This window comes from Carica papaya, chromosome 4, assembly GCF_054855325.1.
Source record: "Carica papaya isolate Zhongbai chromosome 4, ASM5485532v1, whole genome shotgun sequence".
Taxonomy (NCBI): Eukaryota; Viridiplantae; Streptophyta; class Magnoliopsida; order Brassicales; family Caricaceae; genus Carica; species Carica papaya.
The window spans coordinates 31265418-31285298 of NC_142312.1; the positions used below are offsets into that span (position 1 = coordinate 31265418).

The 19881-nt window shown below is 37.9% G+C and overlaps 1 protein-coding gene across 1 annotated transcript; it reads left to right on the forward strand.

The window, feature by feature from the left end:
- The first annotated feature begins 2349 nt into the window (after positions 1–2349).
- LOC148266559 (uncharacterized) lies at positions 2350–11801 on the forward strand. The gene is made up of 2 exons (XM_088218997.1): positions 2350–6038; positions 11580–11801. The coding sequence occupies exons 1-2, from the start codon at positions 4592–4594 to the stop codon at positions 11636–11638; spliced, it is 1506 nt and encodes a 501-aa protein (XP_088075123.1). The 5' UTR covers positions 2350–4591; the 3' UTR covers positions 11639–11801.
- Positions 11802–19881: the final 8080 nt, after the last annotated feature.

Consider the following 19881-nt stretch of genomic DNA (forward strand, 5'->3'; position numbering starts at 1 on the left):
TCAAGGGCATGTCTCCTTTTTCAATTCTTCTACTTTTTTCTAGGCCTATTTGTATGACATCAATGCTTTGGTATAATTGTTCTTTTCTTTCCCCTCTCACAATTACTCACATACCCTCTCTCTCTCTCTCTCTCTCTCTCTCTCTCCCCTTCCTTCCTTGCATACATCTCAAATTGCACCATCACTTCTCCCCTCACACAACAATCTCATTCTTCCCTTTAGCACCTATTTTGACCTAATCACCCTCTTCTTTGGTTTAAGAAACCATAACATCTTATTTTGACAAATGGGTAAGAATGAACCACTCTAGAACTTTGTATCACCATAATCTAATTTTGGATCTTACCATATAAAATTTTAGTTTAAATCATAATATATATGCCATTCTAGTTTAAATTTGTTATACCCTTATTGCCACCATAATCAAATTTCATATTATAATCTATACTTAGTTGATATAATCATAACATTTTCTTGATCTTTCATCATTTTTGATCCACTAATACTATCCCTCTTTGGAGTTTGGACCCAATTTTTGAATCTCTTCATCTATATTTATTGTTTAATACATATACACATATATATATATATGTATATAACACTTTCAATTGGCAAATACACTTAAATCCCTTTCTTCCTTTCTTATGCAAATCAATCATATTCAAAGATTTCTTAATCAAATTTATTTCCCTTGTACACCATTTTCTCAAAATTGAAAAGTTATGCATTCCCATCAAGCCTACATTTATGGTATCCATATAATTTAACTAAATATTATGAGTTACATAAATATATATATGTACACACATTCATGAAGTTTTCTTAATTTATGATTAATTATTCTCAAAATTACTAGAGCTACATACTTCTATTGGAATCGTAACTAAGACTAAGTGAACCAAGATCATTTTAAAAATTCAAAAATAGAATAAAAGGTGTTTATATATATATATATATATCAGTAACTGAATTATATCCGAACTCAAATCATGTAAATTTTTTTAACACATGATCGATTGTTATAAAAATATACAAACATTTATTTATGCAATTTAAATTTCTAAACACGAGAATATCATTATCTTATGATTTTTATCTAGTGTGTTTGTATACATTCACACACACATATATATATATATATAAGAAAATTTATTTTATTTTCCTAGAAAGGGAGGAAGATATTTTTACTTAAGGAATCAAATATTTCTTTTCTTCATTTATTCTTCTTTTCTTTTTTCATGGTTGATAATGGTGTAGTCAATTGTAAGCAACACCAAATCAAATATACATATTTGAATTCAAACCCCAACAAAAAAAAAATTAATTCTTTTGTCAATGGAATTTGAATCTTTTTACCTTTTTTGGAAGCAACATGTTATAGATTCTACACATTTCCTTATCCATACTTTATATATATATATATATATTTTAAAAAAGGCAAAAATAATCAGTCTTAAGAAATTAATTAAAAAGAAAATTTGAAAAAGAAAAAAAAACCCAAAAAGGGATATTATGTATTAAAAAAATTAGAGAAGAAAATTTTGATATTATTCGAAAAAGTACTTATCTTCGAATATTATGTATTATAAAAGCAAAATAAAAATTGCATAATTAAAAGTCAACAGATACTAATTGAGTTATTATCTGTTACGAGACTAACATATATTATATTATATTTAAAAAAATAGAATACGATAAACTTTAATTTATTTTATTATTAGTTTTGGAATTTTGTTTAAACTTTATAGATAAAACTAATTAGTACATAGTTTTCACGATTTAGATGGAGCCATCAACAAGTATATATATATATATATATATATATATATTTGGGGTATATGTAATTATCTATATAGTATTAATTGAAAATTATGAGTAAAAAAATAGTAGAAATTATAATAATGACCCGTCAAAATCTGAAATTATTTTCATGACATTAATTAAAAGGAAAAAACTTTAAATTAAAAGTCTCAATTTTCATTTCTTTAGAAAACAAACATGCCCTTAATAAATTTTTTGGAAGTTATGTGCATGATTATTTAATATTCTATATATATATATATAGATATAGATATAGATATATAGTATAATAGTCTTGTAATGGTATGCTCGTTAATTCTTGTTTGGTATAAACGTAACAACATTAATTAATCTTTGTTATATTAATATATATATATATATATATTTATAATATGGTTTATTTAAATTAGAAGACGACAAGGATTAAGGATATTAAAAAATTAATAATAAGTTATTTAAGGCTTGGATTATGTTAGAGTAGCTTATATTAAAAAATTAATATAAGATTCTGTAGCACCCGGAAAGGAGGAGAAAAAAAAAAAAAAAAAAAAAAAAAAGGGGGCGGCCACGTCAGCAGCCACGTCAGCAGGCCCGGTCAGCAGTCCCGGCCAACCAGGGCCTGCCACGTGGCAAGACCGCGTCACTCCAAAAGGAGCCACGCTGGCGATCCGCGTGGGTGCGATCCGACGGCCCAGATCAATCACGCGATCGGACGGCCCAGATTCAATCGCACGGACGGCCCAGATTCAATAAAAAACGAACGGCCCAGATTAAAACAAAATGAACGGCTGTGATCAAAAGGCAAGGGGTTATAAATAGAACCTCCACACCAGACCACAAACCCTAGCCGCCAGCCGCTCGCCGGAGAAGACGAACCAGAGGCCGACCGCCGCCACCCGCCGCCACTCGCCGCCGCACCGGGGAAATTTCCGACCGCCGATCGAGGTAAATTTCATACCCCCGACTCGTTTTTCCCCACTGATTCCTCCTATGGCCAAATCGAAGCCGAAATCTCGGCCAAACGGCCGGAATACGCGGCCGAAGCCCAGCGGCACCGCCGCGCCCCCTCTCAGTTTTTGCCTCCGACGAGGTCCTTCCCGGCCTCCGTTCGATGCAATTTTTATATCACCGTGATCACCATTCTTTTCTCTACAGGTTGACCGAAGCCAAATCACCAAAACACGAACTTCGCCGGAGAGTCGCCGTACCCGAGAGCGCCGCCGCCGGTAAGCTCCGTTTTTCCGTGATTTTTTGGCCCCCCGAGGGCCCTAGGGTTGTTTTCTGACAAGGACCAATGCGAGTGTGGCCGAATTCGGCCAAAAACGGCCGAAAACAGTCAACCCGAGGCGACTCGCCGCCGCCAGCGGCGGCGCCGTCGCCGGAGCACGGCGGAGCCGCCGTGCCAGAGTTGCGATTTGGGCCGAAAGAGGCCCTGGGCCTAATTTGGATTTTTTTGGAACCCGTGCAGGTACTGTGAGCGTGTTTCAGTTCCCCGGGAAAAATTCAGGGGAAAATTAGGGACAGCCTGCAGGCGCACTGTGAATCGTATTCGGATCCCGAAAACAAGTAAGGACCCCTCACCCTATTTCCTATCACGGTATTAAAGTTCAAAATGATAAAACAGTATTTCTTGAATTAACGCATGTGTGAAATTGCTTAAGGTTGCTAATGGAGCCCGAGTCTAGTGTGATTGATGATTTACTGTTATTTGGCCTGTTTACAGCTTTAAATGCAAAATGAGGTTTGATGTGTTCATTTTACAGATTTGTGTGCATGCACTACGTTTTTATAAATTATGGGTTGAATGACTGAAAAAACTGATACTGTATGTTGTCTGTTTGGTATGAATTACGATTTGCTTGTTTAAATGTGAATTGATGATGCTGATTGGGGAAAAGGAAAAATGAAAGATTGTGTAAACTGATAATTGTATTATGGGGGTCAGCCTGACTAGATATCCTGGGAGATGGTGGACGGACCGGGTCCGTAGGGAACCCTACCGGGATTGTGGTCTCACATGCCGGACGGGGTATGGAGATCTTATGGTTTTGGCGCCCATACCGGACGGGGTATGGGGACGGCCCGTTTCACCCTCATACCGGACGGGGTATTGAGGTTTATGGTTTTGGCGCCCATACCGGACGGGGTATGGGGACGGCCCGTTTCACCCTCATACCGGACGGGGTATTGAGGTTCATGGTTTTGGCGCCCATACCGGACGGGGTATGGGGACGGCCCTGGAAACTGATTATGAATGTTAAAGGTTAACGGGTAGCGGAACCCCTATGGACCCCCACGGATACTAGTAGGCTGGTAAATGAGAAAAAGATATGTTGTACAATGATTGAATTACAAGAGGCGTGATAAGTGTTATGTTTTACAGCTTAGATTATTCAATGATTATGATAATGTTATTGTTTTTCTCATATTGTTTTCATAAATTCCACCAAGGTAAGTGGATGGTCAAAGTTTTATTATTGATAAAAGGTTTTGTTGTTAATAAACGAGTTTATTGTAAATTATGCTCCATTGGTCTTTTTGTGGTTTTTTACCCACCTTTATCTCCGTGACGGTGAGATATCGTGATGTTCTTACTGGGCTAGTGTAGCTCACTCCTTAATTAACCATTTCAGATCAGGAAGACATGGTTCCCGAGCCCGTTCCGCAGGAGGACGACGAAGGGGATGCCTAGAGACTCTGTAGTCATACGCATAGTTTTATTTTCGAGTTTCTTTCTTAGTTAGTTTAATCTTTTATATTTTAAGTACGTTTTTGGTTTTTCGTGTAAGGGATGTTAAATGAAATTTTGATCTCGCTTCCGCATTCGATATATTTAAATACTCATTTCATTTTAATATTTTCCGGGGCCGTTACAGTTGGTATCAGAGCCGCATTTCCTCGGACCCATCCCTTACACTATAGTCCTTTAAAGAAATACTCACCGATTGGTCGTTACTCAACCATTCCTTGTAAATGCAGGTACACAGAAATGAGGAGAGGAAGGCCCCCACTAAACCGAGCGGCCCAAGATAATTCGCTTCGGGAGGATTTGGACAGATTATATGAGATGGTGGAAGCTCTCGTAGCTGCTCAGCGAAGGCAAGAGGAGAGAAGGGAGTTACCCGGACCTCCTCCGCTAGCGCAGGTTGAGCCCCCGTTACAGCAGGCTGATCCCGAGCCACCCCGGCAGGAGCCTGTTCCTCCACAGTACCACCCGGCACCACAGCCGCGGTACGACCCGGTACCACAGCCACGGTACCAACAGGTACCGCCACAGCACATTCCAGTGCCCCCACCCCATCAGCAGGCGCCACCACAGGGTCCCCCAGTTCACCCTCAGCCGGCCCCAGTTCCTTTACCTCGGGACCCCGCTCCCTCCTTGATCGACCCTGGCTTCATAGAGAGGTACAGGAGACTGAACCCTTCTACTTTTTCGGGGGAATCCTCTTTTGAAGAGGCCCAATACTGGTTGGCGGAGACTGAGCGAGCCTTTGAGACCTTGGGAGTAATTCCTGAGCAGAGGGCTGCCATTGCCTCCTACATGCTGGTAGGGGAAGCAGTACGCTGGTGGGAGCTCAAGCGGGCCACCCTGCCTGTACCAGTTACTTGGGAGCAGTTCCTAGCGGCTTTCCATGCGGAGTATCTCCCTAAGCACATCCAACATTTAAAGGAAATTGAATTTGCTCAGTTGGTCCAGGGTAATATGACAGTGTCGGAGTATGCCCGCAAGTTCCTGGAGCTGGGCCGACATGCCCCGGAGACATTGTTGGATGAGGGCCGAAAGGCCAGGAAATTCCAGTGGGGTCTCCGCCCGGCGATCAGACAGCACTTGTTGGTGATGGAGCTCGAGACATATTCGGCAGTCCTGGCAAAGGCGCAGATCATAGAAAGGAGCTTCGACACCCGCCCTCAGCTAGCGGGAAGTTCCCGACCTTCAGCCCCGCTCCGCAGGCCAGCGCCTACCATGCCGGTCCAACCCAGCAAGAGACCCAGGCCTGCCGCTCAGGGCCCTCCTCAGGCTATGGGGGCAGCTCGTGGGAAGATCTGCCAGTACTGCGGCAGGGATCATGGGGACCGACCCTGCTACCGCCTCAACAACACCTGTCGCATATGCGGCAGTACCCAGCACTATGCGAGGGAGTGTCCTAGGAACCAGAATCAAGGGAGGCCTCCAATCCAGGGCAGAGTTTACAACCTTACCCAGAAGGATGCCGATGCAGACCCGGACGTGGTACATGGTATGTATACTATCTCTGGCCACATTGCTCATATTTTGTTTGATACTGGTGCATCACATTCTTTTATTTCACATGTTCTTGCTTCCAAAATTTGTGTACCACCTGATAGACTTGATTCATTATTGTTTGTATCTACCGCTGGGGGGGAGACATTACTAGGAGAGGTTGTCTACAGGGCATGTGCCGTGGAGATAGCAGATAGGAAATTGAGGGTAGACCTGATAGGGTTAGACACAGGGGATTTTGATGTAATCCTAGGAATGGATTGGCTGGCGGCGTATCACGCCACCATAGACTGCTTTAATAAAAAGATTGTATTTAATCCTCCCAACGAGGAACCATTCACAAGTTAATAAAATTATTCGGTACTGATTCTCCCTAATGACAAATTCTTTTCTTCTTAATTCCCAGTGCGTTGATATTGTATTTTCCCTAACTAGGTAAACCCAAGAAGGAAGTTTGTATCCAAGAGATTCCAGTAGTCCGAGACTTTCCAGACGTATTTCCGGATGAACTGCCCGGTCTACCAGGGGACAGAGAGGTCGAGTTCACCATAGACTTACAGCCAGGAACCCAACCCATCTCGGTAGCTCCTTACCGAATGAGCCGCATCGAGATGGAAGAGCTAAGGAAACAAATCACTGAGCTACAAAACAGTGGCTTCATTAGACACAGCATTTCCCCATGGGGTGCCGGGGTTACTTTTGCAAAGAAAGGAGATGGAACGTTGAGACTGTGTATTGATTATAGAAGGATAAACAAGGTAACAATTAAAAACAAGTACCCTCTCCCCCGGATTGATGACCTTTTCGATCAGTTGCAGGGTGCACAGGTCTTTTCTAAAATAGATCTACGATCAGGTTACCATCAGGTAAAAGTGAGAGCAGAAGACATCCCCAAGACGGCATTCCGAACCAGGTACGGACACTATGAGTTCCTGGTTATGCCGTTTGGGCTAACCAACGCCCCGGCCATCTTTATGGATCTAATGAACAGAATCTTCAGAGAGTTCTTGGATAAATTTGTCATCGTGTTCATCGATGATATCTTAGTCTACTCAAAAAGTAGAGAAGAACATGCTCATCATCTTGCCCAAGTCCTCCAGGTACTCAGGGAAAAGAAGTTGTATGCAAAGTTGAGCAAGTGTGGATTTTGGCTCGAGCAAACCGCCTTCCTAGGACATGTTATATCGAAGGAAGGGGTGTCGGTGAACCCCGAAAAGGTTGAAGCGGTACTTGGTTGGGAAAGGCTGACAACAGTTAAGGAAATTCGCAGTTTCCTAGGGATGGCGGGTTATTACCGCCGGTTTGTCGAAGGGTTCTCCAGTCTAGCGGCCCCTCTAACCCGACTCACAAAGAAGAATGCAAAGTTTGATTGGAATGAGAACTGCGAAAGGAGTTTTTCAGAGTTGAAGAAGCGACTGACTACTGCACCCGTGCTGGCTCTACCGAGTGGATCAGGAGGGTATACAGTTTATAGTGATGCCTCCTATCTGGGCCTGGGTTGTGTCCTGATGCATCATGGAAAGGTTATAGCATATGGGTCTAGACAGCTAAAGAATCATGAGAAGAACTATCCTACCCATGATTTGGAGCTTGCCGCAATCATACACGCCTTGAAAATCTGGCGCCATTATTTGTATGGAGAGACCTTTCAGATCTACACCGATCATAAGAGCTTGAAGCACATCTTCACTCAGAAGGATCTCAACATGCGTCAGAGAAGGTGGATGGAACTCCTCAAGGACTATGATTGTGACATCCTATACCATCCAGGTAAGGGCAACGTAGTAGCCGATGCCCTCAGTAGGAAGAGTGCAGGCACCCTAGCCCATCTGATGGTTTCGGAATGCAGGTCCATTGGGGCTACGCAGCAGGTTCGACTGCAAGATCTGAAGAGGGCCACATGTTTGAGCCACCTAGCAGTCCAACCCGAGCTAATCCAAAGAATAAAGGAAGCCCAGTCAATCAACTCCGCCCTAGTAAACCGCAAGAAGGATGCAGAACAGGGAGTGAACTCAGAATTTCAGATCTCTGCCGACGGATTGATTCGTTTCAAGGACAGAATGTGTGTCCCAGACGACAATGAATTAAAAAGAGACATCATGACAGAGTCCCATAGTTCAAGGTTCGCCATGCATCCAGGAAGTACAAAAATGTACCAAACTATGCGACCCCGATTCTGGTGGAATGGGATGAAGAGAGATATAGCCGACTTTGTATCTAAGTGCTTGGTATGTCAGCAGGTCAAAGCAGAACATCAACGCCCAGGGGGGTTGCTTCAGCCTTTACCGATTCCAGAATGGAAGTGGGAACACATCACCATGGACTTCGTATCGGGACTACCCAAGGCACGATCGGGACACGATGCCATATGGGTAATTGTTGACCGACTCACTAAGTCTTCCCACTTCCTGGCCATCAGAATGACTGATTCGTTGGACAAGTTGGCAAGAATGTATGTCCGGGAAATAGTCAGACTGCATGGGGTCCCAGTAACAGTGGTATCCGACAGGGATCCCAGATTCACTTCTCGGTTTTGGAATAGTTTCCAGCAAGCTATGGGAACAAAGCTGTCCCTCAGTACTGCCTTCCACCCCCAAACCGATGGACAATCAGAGAGGACAATCCGTACGCTGGAGGATATGCTCCGAGCTTGTGTCCTTGACTCCGGAGGCCATTGGGACGACCATCTACCCCTGATAGAGTTTGCCTACAACAACAGTTACCAAACAAGCATCGGCATGGCCCCATACGAGGCGCTTTACGGGCGTCCGTGCAGGTCACCGATTTGTTGGGAGGAAGTGGGCGATAGAAGATTGTTTGGCCCGGATTTAGTGGAAGAAACCACGTCCAAGATAGTTAAGATCAAGAAGAACATCCAGACAGCTCAGAGTAGGCAAAAGAGCTATGCTGATACCCGAAGGAGGGACCTGGCCTTTGAGAAAGGTGACCGGGTGTTTCTTAAAGTCACCCCCTTCAAGGGAATTAGTAGGTTCGGCAGAAGGGGAAAATTAAACCCCAGATACATTGGACCCTTTGAAATCTTAGACAAGATTGGTACCACCGCCTACAGACTTGCACTGCCCCCTGAGCTCTCCCGGGTTCACAATGTGTTTCATGTATCTATGCTGCGCAAGTACAATCCGGACCCTTCTCATGTCGTGGCTCATGAACCGCTCTCACTCCGAGAGGACTTGTCTTATGAAGAAGTACCGGTCAGTATCACGGACCGAGAAAGCAGAATACTCCGTAACCGGGAAATATCATTTGTAAAAGTCTTGTGGCAGAACCACACGCCTAGGGAGGCGACTTGGGAGCTGGAATCAGAATTTAGGGCCCAATATCCTCATCTGTTTGATCAAGAGTAATGAGGCAAATTTGGGGACCAAATTTCTTTATGGGGGGGAGAGTTGTAGCACCCGGAAAGGAGGAAAAAAAAAAAAAAAAAAAAAAAAAAAAAAAAGGGGGCGGCCACGTCAGCAGCCACGTCAGCAGGCCCGGTCAGCAGTCCCGGCCAACCAGGGCCTGCCACGTGGCAAGACCGCGTCACTCCAAAAGGAGCCACGCTGGCGATCCGCGTGGGTGCGATCCGACGGCCCAGATCAATCACGCGATCGGACGGCCCAGATTCAATCGCACGGACGGCCCAGATTCAATAAAAAACGAACGGCCCAGATTAAAACAAAATGAACGGCTGTGATCAAAAGGCAAGGGGTTATAAATAGAACCTCCACACCAGACCACAAACCCTAGCCGCCAGCCGCTCGCCGGAGAAGACGAACCAGAGGCCGACCGCCGCCACCCGCCGCCACTCGCCGCCGCACCGGGGAAATTTCCGACCGCCGATCGAGGTAAATTTCATACCCCCGACTCGTTTTTCCCCACTGATTCCTCCTATGGCCAAATCGAAGCCGAAATCTCGGCCAAACGGCCGGAATACGCGGCCGAAGCCCAGCGGCACCGCCGCGCCCCCTCTCAGTTTTTGCCTCCGACGAGGTCCTTCCCGGCCTCCGTTCGATGCAATTTTTATATCACCGTGATCACCATTCTTTTCTCTACAGGTTGACCGAAGCCAAATCACCAAAACACGAACTTCGCCGGAGAGTCGCCGTACCCGAGAGCGCCGCCGCCGGTAAGCTCCGTTTTTCCGTGATTTTTTGGCCCCCCGAGGGCCCTAGGGTTGTTTTCTGACAAGGACCAATGCGAGTGTGGCCGAATTCGGCCAAAAACGGCCGAAAACAGTCAACCCGAGGCGACTCGCCGCCGCCAGCGGCGGCGCCGTCGCCGGAGCACGGCGGAGCCGCCGTGCCGGAGTTGCGATTTGGGCCGAAAGAGGCCCTGGGCCTAATTTGGATTTTTTTGGAACCCGTGCAGGTACTGTGAGCGTGTTTCAGTTCCCCGGGAAAAATTCAGGGGAAAATTAGGGACAGCCTGCAGGCGCACTGTGAATCGTATTCGGATCCCGAAAACAAGTAAGGACCCCTCACCCTATTTCCTATCACGGTATTAAAGTTCAAAATGATAAAACAGTATTTCTTGAATTAACGCATGTGTGAAATTGCTTAAGGTTGCTAATGGAGCCCGAGTCTAGTGTGATTGATGATTTACTGTTATTTGGCCTGTTTACAGCTTTAAATGCAAAATGAGGTTTGATGTGTTCATTTTACAGATTTGTGTGCATGCACTACGTTTTTATAAATTATGGGTTGAATGACTGAAAAAACTGATACTGTATGTTGTCTGTTTGGTATGAATTACGATTTGCTTGTTTAAATGTGAATTGATGATGCTGATTGGGGAAAAGGAAAAATGAAAGATTGTGTAAACTGATAATTGTATTATGGGGGTCAGCCTGACTAGATATCCTGGGAGATGGTGGACGGACCGGGTCCGTAGGGAACCCTACCGGGATTGTGGTCTCACATGCCGGACGGGGTATGGAGATCTTATGGTTTTGGCGCCCATACCGGACGGGGTATGGGGACGGCCCGTTTCACCCTCATACCGGACGGGGTATTGAGGTTTATGGTTTTGGCGCCCATACCGGACGGGGTATGGGGACGGCCCGTTTCACCCTCATACCGGACGGGGTATTGAGGTTCATGGTTTTGGCGCCCATACCGGACGGGGTATGGGGACGGCCCTGGAAACTGATTATGAATGTTAAAGGTTAACGGGTAGCGGAACCCCTATGGACCCCCACGGATACTAGTAGGCTGGTAAATGAGAAAAAGATATGTTGTACAATGATTGAATTACAAGAGGCGTGATAAGTGTTATGTTTTACAGCTTAGATTATTCAATGATTATGATAATGTTATTGTTTTTCTCATATTGTTTTCATAAATTCCACCAAGGTAAGTGGATGGTCAAAGTTTTATTATTGATAAAAGGTTTTGTTGTTAATAAACGAGTTTATTGTAAATTATGCTCCATTGGTCTTTTTGTGGTTTTTTACCCACCTTTATCTCCGTGACGGTGAGATATCGTGATGTTCTTACTGGGCTAGTGTAGCTCACTCCTTAATTAACCATTTCAGATCAGGAAGACATGGTTCCCGAGCCCGTTCCGCAGGAGGACGACGAAGGGGATGCCTAGAGACTCTGTAGTCATACGCATAGTTTTATTTTCGAGTTTCTTTCTTAGTTAGTTTAATCTTTTATATTTTAAGTACGTTTTTGGTTTTTCGTGTAAGGGATGTTAAATGAAATTTTGATCTCGCTTCCGCATTCGATATATTTAAATACTCATTTCATTTTAATATTTTCCGGGGCCGTTACAGATTCTTTGGAAAATAATTTAATAAAAATTGAAGAACTTTTTTCAAATTTTCAAATAATTTAGAACAAATATTAGACTTGTGTCGTGCATGAGCTTATTATTAATGTAATAAGATAATTTATTATTAATGTAAAATTTTATTAATTAAGTAATATTAATTATAATTAAGTTGATTGCTTATGATATAATTAATTCCAATTATTATTTAATTTTAATTAATAGGAGGTTCCACCTCTAGATAACCAAATATATATATATATATATATATATATATATATAACTTAGGGTATTAAAATGAAATGGGTACGATAGATTTATTATTAATAATTGAAATTAAAGACCTTCCAAATCACCGAAAGGGTTGGTATCACTTTGCATATGCATATGGTATTAATTAGAAATTAATGTTTAATTAGGGTAGTAATTATATAAATATAATGGAAGAAGCTATATCTATATGTATATATATATATATTTAATGGGAAAATATGAAAATAAATATTAAAAAGGACAATGATTAGAGCAGAAAAAACCAAAATTAAGTGGGAAAAAAGTTGTGGATTTGGTCTTATGTGCTTTATCATTATGCTTTTATGTTATAATTCATTTTCATTAATAACGTAGGAAATTATGTCATGATTTTTGGATTGTTCTTAATTTCATAAGAATCTTTATAACAAGTTATATATATATATATATATATATATATACATATATATTTATATATTTAGATGTGGGTATTAATTAATTTATTGATTATTTGGTGGAAGTATACATAATCAATTGATTAAGATTTAATTAATAATAATTAAGGACATTATTATTTTTTAAAATTTTCATGTTTTTTTCTTTTTGTTGTATTTATCTACAACCACATCTACCATATCTTTCATATATATATATATGTATATATATATATATGATCAAAGCATTATATCATGCCGATGCGATATATACTTCTGATAGATATCTCGTTTTATTTTTTTTTAAAGATAAATTATATTTTCTAATAACGGGTAGAATTATTAATTTTGTCGATTTTTTTAATTTATAAATTTGTGATTAATTTTAAGATTTAAAGGGTTAATTAATTAAGATTTAAAATTCTCATATGTTAATTATGAAATTAATATTTTTTCATATTCCCAAAGAAGAACTTTTGGGTAAATTAAGAACAAAACAAAAGAATAAAAGAACATGCGTCACGTGTATGATAATTACATTTGAACTTTAAAATATCCCAAAAATTATTCTTTCACCGTACGTATAAGATATTTTCTTATGCTCTATTTTTTTAGTAAAAATTGTGAAAATAATACAAACTCTAAGACCCTATTTTTTCATTTTCCATTTAAATTTGTCGGATAAAATCATTTGATTTTGATGAAATTAGCAAGTAATCTACGTGTTTTTCGTGGGATTAAATATATCAGTACTTTAATTTGATGAGCTAACACTAATAAAAACATAGAAAAAAATTATCGAGATTAAGAATTAACTTCTTAAATAGTTGTTTTGTTGAGGTAAGTGTCGATCGGAGATAGTTAAGAAACGCCATTCGATTGATTAAGTGCAATTAGAGATTCTTTCTTATGACTTGGTGCTTCTGTCGAGACCATTTTAATTAGTTCTTAAAGATGCCGATAGGGTTAGAAATAAGTTAGAAGGAATCTTGTTTGATTTTTTTTTTTTGTAAAAGATAAATAGAAAGGAGAAACTTCACATTATTAACTGAGAATCAATTTGTAAATACTTTTTAGCAGCTACTGTAATTACTTTTTAAATTTGTTTTTTTTTTGAAGTAAAAGTGTAATTATTGGCACGATGAATTTAATAAAATAGTACTCAAAATTTAATAATTTATTGAATAGAAATATTAATTATTATATTGTGAAAGTTTTTTTAAAGCTAAAATCAACAAAGAAAAAAAATCAACGAAAGGCTTTATCTGACTGACATATCAAAAAACATATAATCAAGATGTGAACAGAAAATATCTATTCTTCATCTTGATGGGAGAATATTAATAGACCTGTAAAAGACGGTTTGCACATGTCCGACCCAATCTCTCACACCCTGCATCCGTGCGAGAGCCAAAATACACCATTTAATGGTCGTTGGTGCACTAGAATAAGAGGTATAAGTACCTCTTCATCTTCACAAGAAAACCTTAATCAGATTTTCTTCTTTTCCTGTTTTTTTCTTCTCGCGGCCACGTTAATAACTCTAGGGTTTCTATACTTTCTTTGTTTTCTGTTAGGTTTCGGCTTGGATATGATGTGAAGGCTATAAGTCTCTTTTTCAACGGAGTAAAGATATTATGTATTGATTTCTTTAGTTTTTACAAAAATAATACATTATTCTCAAGAAAAATTTAAGGATCGAACGATTATATATATATATATATATATATATATATAAAAGAGAAAAAAATGTCATTTTGTAACAATTTTCTACCATAGAAAGTAATCTACTATATATATATAATGATAAAAATAAATATCTTAGATTTACAAAGAATCAAAAGAATTAATCATACATACATGAAGATTTACAACTTTGAGATATGGAGAATTCATTTCAAATAGCATAATTAGCAAGCCATCAATCTTTTCAATTATATTTATATTCACATGATGAATTGTTTTATATAATAATATATGTGATATATACATATGTACCTTGGGAGGAGACGTGACTCTGTTGGTGGCAGTCAATGGAGTTAATCATACGTGGGAGTGGTGTAATGATGTGGGGGAGGAATATTTATACATTCACACACACACACACACACACACATACATACATACATACATACATACAATACAAGATCGATGCTCAATACTTCGACGTTTAAAAGACGGCATCTGTGACTAATTATCCCCACTATAAATCATTGATATATATATATATAATATATATATATATATATAAAGTCAACTTTCAGCTCGTAGCTGACTACTTTTTCTAATCTCTCTTTCATGGTATCAAAATAGAAAACTATATCCTATTAATCCAAATTAATACAAAATTGTAATGTTGAATTGTATGTTTTATATGTATAGTCGTCGTAAACATATTGATTATGTATTATTGATGTGTAAGTATAACATATTTATTTAAAAAATTAAGAATTTTTATTAAAATTTTTCGTACAACATATTTATTTACTTGTGCGGTGGGATAGAAATTCCACAACATTTAAGGTTGGTTGTACCTATTTACTTGCGTGGTAGGACAGAAATTCCGTAACATTTAATGTTGTTAGACGAGTAAAATATCTTCTGATGTTGAACTCGTTTTAATTATAAATTCTCTAACTATCAAATAAATGAATCGAGAATAGAGATTAAGAAAAAGTTATTCTCGTAGGTTTTAAAATATTTGTAAGACATAATTGTGTAACATGATTAAACAAGAGTCTGAATGTACGGATTGCATCAACAACTCGTATACCGTTTGATTTGCACGATAGTTGGTGTATTAATTTGACGTTTTTATTAGTGTTATGACTAATTGAATAGAAATACAATTTATCAATATACTAAAAGTCTACGCCACGAAAATATCTGTTAACATATACAAAGAATTGTTTTAAAGATTGAGCGCAATAGCTCCCCATTAACTTCTCTTAGAACAACTATCATACCAAGAAATAGAGTTATAGCCTTTGTACAGAAAATAATACTGTGTGTGTATATATATATATATATATATAGTTGTTTACCCTAATTGTGATATACATATTTGCATCTAAGTACATGAAGCTAGAGGGGTTTAATGTTAGTAATTGAATCCTTTGAACCTTTTACATCAAAGTTAAACTAAGCTTAATTTGAATTAGATTGCCAATTGTCTAATCTTTTGCCTGATTCCTAATCCAACCTAATCCCTTTCGTGTGTGTGTGTGTGTGTGTGTGAGTATATATATTTGTGTGTGCCTCTGAGTGTATGTATGTAACGGATATAAATATACTGCGGGGGGAAGGCTTCTTGTTATTGTAGTAGTTTTAGTGGGGTCTATATAATACATATGTAAATATAATGTAGGTGCAGAGGATGAAATGTTGTTTTCAATGAAGATGAAAGAAGAGAGGCAGTAAAGGTAAGGGAAACTGAGCAATTGTCCTTTCTTCTGCAGCAGGTCAGGCTCGTGATCCAACACTATCACCATATATATATATATATATCGTACAGGATATACCACTCTTTTTCTTTTTTAGAAAATTAATTCTTACTGTAATTTTCCATTTCTTTTTCTTTTTTAGAAAATCTCAACCTTCCTTTTTAGATTTTTTTTCCCATTCTTGTAACTGGGACAAAGACCATTGGTTTAATCTTCCAGCTCTTACCACATATATATGTGTTTATATATATATATATATATGTATGTATGTAGTGGAGTAAAATTCTTTTATTTAGCTACAGGGGAATAAGTCATTCGAATTGTAGTTGGGACGATTTCTTTTCTTTTTTTGGGGATATATATATATATATATCTATGGATTATATTTAATGGGATATCTTCATATATATATAATATGTATATATATGTATATGAATGATTTTAAATTGCTTGAATGTGAGTACCTTCAGCCATCACATATATACACAAAGCTTGATTTTTTGTCATTGCTTGAGTTGCAGCCTACAATAAACTCCACCACAATCGACAAAGGATAAAGGAAAATTTTCCCATTCTTTCTCGGGAAAATTATCAGAATCTACATATGTATGTATACAATATTATATATATATATATATATATATATACGTCGTAAACTTTATAAGCTGCAAAAGACTGTAAATATTCAGTTACTGAAAAACCGTTGATACAATTTTATTTCAGGCACGCATGCATGGCAGAGGATGTTTCAAATTGTTAACTTGTCGTATACACAGATACATATACACATGTACATGTGTATATGTATCTGCACAAATTACAAAAAACATATAAGGAAAAATGGTTTGCTAGCTGCATATACACATATATATATATATGAATTATATATAATGATGTTATGGAATCTATAAGGACATGTGCTAAGTACATTACATGTATATTGTGTTAAAAGGTTCTCAAGTAAGGTACGTTTCCATCTTTTATCATTATGGAAAAACGAAGTGTTTTTGGACCATAAATTTCAGATCTAGCTCTTTGAAAAAAAAAGTTGAGAAAGAGACATTTGACGAGGCCATTATATGTGTATTTATACATACATATATATATATATATTCGGCTTTATATATGAAATAATCAAATGGGTATTCACTTAATCAGGTGTGACTTGAGAATTTGAAGGTTAATACACTATATCTATGTGATTTATAAGTATATGTGTGTATATAGTAGTGCTTCACTACAATTTTTGAGACTGTCTGGCACGATATTAAAGCCCGAACAAGTTCATCTAACTCAGAGTCTCTTACAAAAGCCACCCTTTAGGCCTATGGGGAAGATATATTATTTTACAAATTCTACTTTTATATTATATATGTATACGTATGCATGTATGTATGTATGTATGTATGTATGTATGTATGTATTTAAAAAGGTCCAACTCCAGCTGTTAGCTAGGGGATGTAAAATGAGAATTGATCACATCCAAGTCACGCTTATATTAAGTGATGTTGATGGCGCAATCAATGCCATTAATGTACGTACAGTCGGCAACTTGTTTTTCTGATCATATTTTTCAAACAATTATTCTTCTTCAGTTTTACACAGAAATTAAAACTCCTGAAAATGATTTTAATCCATCAGATTTGAATGTTTAACCTAATTAACGAGTATATTTCGGCGAGTGTTACGAATGCAATAACCCAGAATTCAAGTCAATCCAATCAGTCAAGTCGTCGTCCATCCCATATCTCCCACACCCTCCAAAAAACACACATATACATATATATGTATATATATATATGCGTATGTATACACAGCAAGAACAAAAAGATAAGGACCCACAGGTATTAAAAAGAGAGGAAATTTTGAAGTAGTATTTTTGATTTAATTTGCAAGTGGGAATTCATGTAAAGAGATCGTGGGATCTCAAAAGCAAAAGCTTGGATGCAAAGCGACAATTAACTGATGAGAGGTTTCTTCTTCGTATGGCTGGCTCAGAACTGGTATATGTGTGTACGTATGTGTATATATATATATATATATATATGTGGAGGAAATTAATGCCCACATCAAAATTGATAGGGCACTGTCATGTGATGTGGGACATTAATTTTACCACCCTAAAATAATTAACATATATATATATATATCCTTTCACTCACGCTTTGTTGTACTCATTGTGTAACCCCATACTTAAAAAGCTTGCGTGTGGGGGAGATGCCTTGACCATATATATATATATATATATGTAGATCCATGCAGAGGTAATTTCATATATGTTCTATATTGCTTTCAAATTCCCTGGCCAATGTCCCACAGGAGGAGCCCTCACAACCTGGAATCCACAAACCACACATGCGCTTATATTAGATATATATGTAGCTCTGTATATATATACACATATATATATATATATATAGAGAGAGAGAGAGAGAGAGAGAGAGAGAGAGAGAGAGAGAGATAGAATTGGTTATCTTTATGAAGAAGGAAGAGATAGATAAAGAGATGTAGATATCACGACGTGAGATGTCATATTTATAAGCTGCTGCCACATTTGCTGTTTCGGTGACAGCATGCGTGCATGTTATCATATATATATATATATGTATGTTTATATGTATATATATATATATATATATTTAGTGTAGAAGCAATGAAATGACATCCTTGAATTTCCTGCCAAATAGAAGTTTAAGTGATTTTTTCAAGAAATAAATATCTAAACATGAATATATATGTATATATACATATGATAAATCATTGTCAAGAAAAAATAGTTGATTTTCAAAAGGGTTTTTAAAATATGATATTTTATTCAATTATATATTGTCTTTTTAGTAATTAAATAAGTTAAAAACCATGAGAATTCCTTTTCAATAATTCAATTTTTTTTTAATAATTTAAATAGAAAGAATTCTATTTTCATTGAACTTATCCTACCGAACAGAGAGATAAGAATTGAACGCTCAAATATCTGCAACTAAAATCTAACTATTCTTATCCTTGTTTTTAAATACATATCTTCTCGTGCCTTCACATTCTCGTCTTCTCTTTTCTAAAAGAACATCTTTCTCACTCTCTCTTGTTTCTTTCTCTCTCATCTTGCTCTCCTTCGTCCTGCCTATCTCTTCTCTGCTTAAATCCCTTTTCGTCCTCCGCTCCTTCATCATTTCTCTCATTTCTTACTTTGTACGTATCATGTTTATAGCTGTACACAAGTAGATACTTAGATAACTCACTTGACTTATGAGCTGACTCGAAGTCATCCTTAATGGTCCATTAGGCTTGGCACGAGAGGGTCAAATCTACAAGTCAAGTTAGGTTGCAAAACTAGATTTTTTTTTTTTTTAGTTTTTGATCCGACTAGGTCCGACTTTTTATATATAATAGGTTAGACAACCTTATTCATTTGACAGTTTTATATCTGTTAACACCTAAATTAAGATAAATAATGTTAATAGTGCTTATCAATAAATTCTTTTTTACTTTATAAGGTTTGACGTTGCTTGGATCATTTTCCATCGGAATCTTTCATCTAAAGTAGAAACCACAAGTACTAAACTTATCACTGAGATTAGGTAAACTTGAAAGCTAATGTGACAACTAGCTAATGTGACAACTAGAACTACTAACGTCAATTATATTGTAGTTGAAAGGATAAGAGGAAGGAAATAAAGTAAAAGGTGGACCTATGTGAAGAACGTAAATTACAAGATAATCGTGGATTTAAGATATTATCGTAATTAGGTCCGTTCATTTAAGAAAATCACAATTTTATTCAAATGTCGTGAACTAACATAAGATCTAACTCTGATGAACTATTAAATTAATGTAAGAGTACAAAAATAGTTTTACAAAGGAAAGACTGCAAGAGAATTTTCTTTTAAAAAACAAAACATATGAAATTTTAAAAGAAATTAAAGAATTTCAACCA